General features: G+C 32.3%; 1 protein-coding gene across 5 annotated transcripts in view; it reads right to left on the bottom strand.

Moving 5' to 3' along the window:
* Dhc16F (Dynein heavy chain at 16F) overlaps window positions 1–7,312 on the bottom strand; it is a 185,333-nt gene that overhangs the window by 153,384 nt on the left and 24,637 nt on the right. For 4 of the 5 annotated variants that reach the window (XR_010844016.1, XM_067049737.1, XM_067049735.1 and 1 more), the window contains exons 8-9: window positions 4,455–4,551; window positions 643–820 (exon numbers count right to left, since the gene is read on the bottom strand). Coding sequence is in view for 4 of the 5 variants with exons in the window: in XM_067049737.1 (XP_066905838.1) it covers window positions 643–820; window positions 4,455–4,551 (275 nt within the window). In the remaining variant the exon portion in view is untranslated. The remainder of the gene's footprint in view (window positions 1–642; window positions 821–4,454; window positions 4,552–7,312) is intronic. The other variant, XM_067049736.1, reaches the window with a different exon arrangement.

The raw sequence follows: 7,312 nt of genomic DNA, 5'->3' as shown, positions 1-7,312 counted from the left end.
TATAACATTTAATTTTTTTTAATATTTCAGGAAAGTTGTTTCAAAACATTTTATATTTTCCTCAATTTTCATAAATGATCAAGACACAGCTATAACTACTAATTATACTAAATACAGCTATAACTACCACCCATTGGAAACTGATTTACTAAGGGTAGTGACGAGTTCCAAAGATTGTGGGGAGACCTCTGCTTTTGATACCAAACTCCAAAAAAACCTGTACTGTAGTCTTGGAGAAAAATGAGGAAGGATGGCAGATTTATTTTTGTTCAATTTTTGGATTCTGCACATCTTAAAATGTAAAACCTCAAATTTTAAGGAGTTAAATATCCTTTCTTTTTGGTTCATTACAAAGGCTTATTAATTAAAAAAAATAATTATCTATGGGAAATTAGAAATATATATAACTAAATCTACTCATCAACTATTGTGATTACTACAATTCTGAAACATCAAAATAATGGTCTCATCTCTGTGATATAATATTTCTTGAAAATTAACAAAAATAACCAATTAGGTTTATGACTAAAGTCATCTAAGCACATTACAGACGATTATTTACTGATTTTTGATTATATTAACAAAATTATTTCGTATTAACTTTATATTGGCCAATAAAAATAAGTTATTTTTCATTCATACCATAGGCTTTGTTTTTCTTGGTTTACTTAAAGGTTCATTTAATTCCCAGGGTGAATCAAGAAATTTTTCATACAAATAGCCAGTATGTTTTTTTAATGTAGCGTTTAAACATTCTATAGAATTTTTAAGTACAGAATGAAGCATAAAATGTACCAAGTAGTCAACCATTCTTATGGTCCTAAAAAATAAACATCAATATTATATATCAAAAATTAACACAGAATATTACGTGTGAATGTTAGAATAATAGTTATAATCAACGATGCAATCAATAATTGATACAGGTTGTCTGAATTCTATGACTTAATTGCATGATAACATTATATTTAGTATTAATGTATTAATTAATCCTCGGAGACACAGCTCTTGTCTTGGATACGACAGTGAGATTTGAAAGTAATGACCTCGAACAGGAAGGTGGAGTGGAAAGGGAAAAAAAGAAAATATATGAAAAATGCGTCCCTTTCCTTAAGGAAAAATTCCGCGAGAGCTTCGGAGAGAGAGAGTTCACCGTGAGAGGCCTCTGGTTTGGATCTCGTGGAACGATACCAGATAGAACAAGGAGCTTCTTAGAAGGCTTAGGTGTTAGCATCGGGGATATTGCGATCTTGGCGCAAAATATTATTTTGGACTCCCTGGGGATCATACACCATCACCTGCATGGGAATTAGCTCGGAGATTATTCTTTGTTTTATTTATTTATTTTAATATGTTGACCTCTCTATTTGTGTGTTTTAACGTATTTATTCATTAAATTATTTTATTTTATTAGTAGTATTGTTTTTTAAACTTATTTATCCATTCAAGTGTTTCCTGTAACTGGCTTTTTATTATATTTTCCTTTGAATCTATGTGTTAGTCTTATTCTCGTAAAATGTATCTATTTGTTTGTTTTGGTAAACTGATCTACTGCTGTGACTATGAATGATGGTCTGATCTCACATTGCCGTCTAATATTGAATTGGTTTAGCAGGTCACTAAAGAGGATGTAGGAGGTTGAATTCCGGAGAGCGAATTTGTTGATCGGGTGAATTGAAATATTGTGAAATGGTGAAATTGGAGGAGCAGAAATGAGAAAGAAAAATAGGAATGAATTGAAACATTTGTATTTGTTGTATAGACCGAAATTGATAGTAAAAGGAAACTGTAGGGGAAAAAAAATTGTTTATTATATCTCTTTATATCTGATTATACCATGTACGTGTAATTTATATATGTCCGATTACGGATTGATAAGGATGCTGTGTGAGATAGCAACCTGATGTATTTAGGCAGCATAGATAAATAAAGTATTTCTCTCGCTCTATAAAATATAATATTAAGTATATTATGTGGTAATATATTAAGCATTAGTTATTTGATACAGTAGACTGAAGACCAGCTCTTTCATCTAACAGTAAGATTTTAACCACATGTGACAATTACCCTTTAGGTATTTGTTTACTTCTTCAGCAAGCAAAAGTCAATATCTGTGATCAACATTAATCTAGAACAAGGCCTTGAAAATCTTCAATATTCTAAGCTTCCTTCTAGGGTGATTGTTTTCAAAGTCAAAACCATATATTCAAAATATGAACAAAATTTCCAAAAAAAAAAAACTGATTACAAATAAAAAATACTGATCAAATATAAGGAGAGGCCATATAGACAAGTGAATAAGACAGAATAAAGGAGTTTTTAACAAATGAAGAGTTTACTTAGACATCTTTGATGAGACTGTCGGGAGTGAGTCTAGTATTAGGTGGTTCTCCAGCCTGATATCCACTTTACAGAAGGCCCTCAACAAGGCGTATTCAGTAATAAGTTAGGAACGGCCGTGCCAGAGGATGAGCCCTGGGCACTGACACAGGTAGAGGAGGTCTAGGTAAGAGAGAGTCTGAGGTAGAGTAACAGTTCTAGTTGCCGAGATGAAGCAGATGGACTAGAACTGTCGAGATAAGAGCCAGCTTACTAGTTGCCGAGATGAAGCGGACGGACCAGTAAGCTGATAAGGCTAGGTGCAGCTCTAGTTGCCGAGATGAAGCGGACGGACTAGAGCTGGGGAGAGACAAAGTCCAGACCAGAGAAGTCGTTAAGGATTAGGTTACTATCTTAGTTCCCGAGATGAAGCAGACGGACTAAGATTGCTGGAGAGAAGGAGAGGAGATAGGCCATCGTCTAGGGGTTGTGCATACAAAAAACACAACTCTCGTGAGAATACGATTGGCAATGAACCTTTCTATCTCAAGTAGAATGTACGCCACCAGTACTATGACTAGACCTGGGTAAGGCTTTGGATCAAAGATTGAAGAGGAGATTTAGAGCCCCTTATTTATATGCCTAGTCCATGTGGCTGTGACCGAGAAGCGGTACATGTCTACTTGAGATAGTTTCGTGCATTGTTTTGGTATCGTTTATTAATCATTTTATCGACATCGTTAAGTGTTATGTTACAGGAATTATTAATATATAAAAATAACAATATGTTTTTACAAAATGAAGTAATATGTAAATTTGAGAGCTTTGGTGAGGCTCAAGGAGTTATGCTGTGGCGGGATGCAGAGGCACTCCGTGCTTGCTGCCTGCTACAAGACTAAGGCTGAAAATCGATGATATAGAAAAAGGAACTTCATTGTTGGCCTAAAAGAGATAGCAATGGAGAAAGAGTACTGCAAGACTGGAAAGTTGATTCTGATTCAGCAAAAAGGTTACTATGTAGTCCTAAAATATATGTGTTACGGTGGGGGGAGGGAGGGGATAGGGGTTATAAAGGAAGCTTTAGAACTCTTACCAACTGTAAACAGTAATGAAAGTAAAAGAAATGCACTGTCACATTTAGTTAATATTGTATTTATAATAATTTAACATAATAAAATAATAATCTTTAAAAAAGGAAAAAATATATACATTAAATAAAAAAGGAATTTAATAAAACTTATGAATATTACAAAATTAAAATTCAGGTTAAACAAAATAAAATCAATCTGATTTAAATCAAACAAAAATTCTCCTTGAAATTAAAATTTAAAAAAAAATGGAGAAGATGGTCAGGGTTGCGGTCAAAAAAGAATAAAATAGCTTTCAACTATTTATTATGACTAGACAATAAATAGTTGACTGGACAATAATTAGTTGAAAGCTATTTTGCTCTTTTTTGACCACAACCCTGACCTTCTTCTCTGTACTTTAAATTATACGTTCAACTATTTATATATCTTTAAAAAAAATTGATTGTCATTATTGACATAAAATAAAAAAATCTCTTTTCAGCGCTGTGGGTGACTGATAGGTCCCCCGCTGCAGGTAGATTGTTGTCTTCATGGAGGAAGATTGGAAAAGGTATGTCTGCCCACCATGATGTGATGAGGAAAACTTCAGAGTAGGCCAGACTGTGAGCAACTAATACTGAATAGAGATAAAAAGACGCCTAAGCCGTTGTTTGTACACGATTGTCAACCTAAGGTATTGTTCATACCTCTGCAGTATTATACTATCGTTTATACCTCTGCAGTATTATACTATTGTTTATACCTCTGTTATTTATAATAGTAGTACATTCCTTACCATAATTGATACCTTCTGTTAAGAAATCATGAAAACTAAAAACATGTTGGCCACAACAATATGAGATCTTCAGTTTAATATAAATATTTTGTTCAAGGCCATTCCATATGAAGTATCCAAACCTTTAAGTATTAAGTTTTCATGATTTTTTTTTTTTTTTTTTTTGTACTCGTAATATCTACTAAAAATATAATAAATATTCCTAAGTAAACACTACCAGATCAATACTGAAACAAATTTGAAATAACAAAGTAAAAAATAATTCTTACTTAGAGATGCTAATACATTCTTGTTTTTTTCTGTAATGCTCATATACTGGCCTTACATCCATTGTTGATATACCGGACATCATAATTTGAAGAGTATCTAAAATTCAGAATAAATTTTATGGGAAATATAAGCACGAAATAATTTTAATCATCTTAATTTCATTTTCCTATCTCGATGGTCTAAAAATTGAAGAGTTTTTTGATAAACAGAGGTAGTTTAGTTAAAGCCCAAAATCTCTCCACCCAGAGATCACTTCATACAATTCTGCTGACTGCAGCATGAGCACTTATCAAAAGGTATTTAAGCTCAGCCAAGGAAGGCGTCGCTCCCTCTTCTTTCTCATCAGAGAGAGCCCTTGGGTTCAGTTTATGTTTAAATGTTATTGTATATAAGTTAAGGAAATTCTTTTTTTAAAAGAGAGTGTCATTAAGTTCATACCAGAAGTGGAGAAAATGACGGAGGGATGAGTTTATTGCCAAAACAGCCAAGGGAATGCTATCTACTGGCAGAGGAACCAACTAGCCATGGCATCATCAGTGAAACACAGTGAAGACTTTCACCTGATAGGTCTAATCCCCAAATGATTGGTACCTGCTTAGCAGGGTAGCTCCCTCTCTCTTTCTGTTACAAGCCTTGGTCGAGCCATGACTGGCTAGAAGAACTAGCTTCAGATGTGGCACATGGAGCACATATTCCACAGATCAGCCACATAACCTCCACAGTTGACCATCACGTGATGTGACCCATCCCAGTATGGGGCTCAAAATGCTCACAAGTAAGTGAACTATTATTATTCAACTAGTGCCCATCATGCATGAACGCTTTGTCCCCTATTAACTTCAAGTCAGCTCAATACTCCACACCTCAGCAATAGAATTCACTGTAATATTTAAATAAATAACAAAACTAACCAATATTAAAAAACCTTTTGGCCTACTCCCCTCTACCACAGTCACTATCTTTTAATTTCCAATAATCCAATTTTAATATTTTCATATCATTTTTTGAATATCAACTGATTTCCATCATATTCACCATCATATATCATAGTCTGGCTGATCCATATTTTGGATTTTACAGAAGATCTGGCCAAAAGCTTGTTTTGATACAATTTAAAGTAAACTTGAGTCCAGCATGTGTTTTAATAAGCTGAAGACAAGCAAAATTAGTTAAATAACATCTGTTTGAAGGCACTGCAGGTACGAATCAAGGGCTAGAGAACATCGGGAAGAATATTCATTAGATATCTAGTATTGCGAACATCGGTTTGGGCTTACTTAATAGTTTAAAACAGAATTGTGCATGTGTTAATATTTTTATATTTTTTGTTAGGCTTTAATCTAACTATCTTCATTTTCTATACTTTGGTATAGAATCACACCCATTTTTAAATAAATTGATAGAATGATTCTGTAATGATTAAATTTATAGTATTATTACCAATGTTTCATATCGATATTTGTAATATTTTAATATTTAATTAATTAAAAAAATTCCATAAAACTTCATAATTTTTCTTTAATAAAATATTGTGATATCCGCCCCTCTTTTTAATGAATTGCCATTTATTACTGTAATATCCTCTTTTATGAGAAAATAATTATTGTAATATATAAATGATTTTAGTTACATTTTTATTTTATATATCAACGTCAAATACTGTTTATTTGTTGTGTTAAATAAAAAAAGAAAGCTAACCAATTTTGATCAGTCATATATGGAGTGGAAAAATTGTTATTCAAAATAAAGAAGATGGCAGTAGGTGTCTTGCGAAAAGTTCATTGAATCGCGGCCATGTTGAGCAGATTCAAATATTTTAAAAACTTTATTTTAACTTCCCATCATAATTGACATTACAGTACATTTAAGAAAAAATAGAAATTAAGAATAAGTAATAAAGAAAATTATTCATAGAGGAAATCATAGGAAAAAACTCAAAACCGTAGTGCTACAATCGATGTTAAGAACTAACAATGAGAGAAGGGGAAGGAAGAAAACTTAGTTTTTGATCATTCGTTGCTTAGGCGCGGACAGGGAATGATGTTTCCTGGATGAGGAGGTCCTCATCACCTCAAGGGCAGACATCTTGAAAAAGAACACATCGAAGAATCACCCAAGAAGAATAAGGGACTCTTTGTTTGGATTGCCAAACAATACACTTTGGTGGATTATGAGTGAAAACAGTTAAAAGATTGATGCTTTGTTTCGTTAGTGTTTGTTTACTGAAAGATTGCCAACAGTCAGTGTTATTTTGTTGAGAAAATCATCAAAAGAATTAATTACATAGTAAAAATAATTGTGAGAGATAGTTGACTGTGGATGACTTATACGAGAAGTTGGTTGGGGATGTGGTAAAAATAAAACACAAATAAGTTTTGGTTTAGTTAATAAGTTTAGTTTTTCCAAAAACTATTTGTAGTCACCCTCTCACACGCTTTCTACTTTTTACTTTTTTATTTTTTACCCACTCATAATGTGGGTGCACAGAACACCACTTGGCAGTTAGATTTCAAACTAACAGATTCGTTTTTTTTTTTCTCTTTTTTTCCCTATCTTTATTTTACCACCCCTTCTTTCCTCAATTTTCCTTACCCACATTATTAGTTATGTTCACCATATATTATTATTGTTTTCAAAATTATTTTTATTTTATTTTTTTGTCTATTCATTTCTTTTGTTAAACTTTACTTATATTTTGCCTCTTTATCAATTATTATAATATAGATACTAAACTAAAAATTCTCATATTTATCTAATGTTTAATCTTTTTATTAGACCTTGTCATCTTCAAAACTATACTTTAGATATGAGAAGAACAGAAAACTATTAATTTTCTTTTTATTTAATTTTAAATAAT

This window comes from Halyomorpha halys, unplaced genomic scaffold (genome assembly GCF_000696795.3).
Source record: "Halyomorpha halys isolate HHAL.00 unplaced genomic scaffold, Hhal_1.1 Scaffold487.1, whole genome shotgun sequence".
NCBI classification, from domain to species: domain Eukaryota; kingdom Metazoa; phylum Arthropoda; class Insecta; order Hemiptera; family Pentatomidae; genus Halyomorpha; species Halyomorpha halys.
This window is presented reverse-complemented; position numbering and strand designations above follow the sequence as displayed.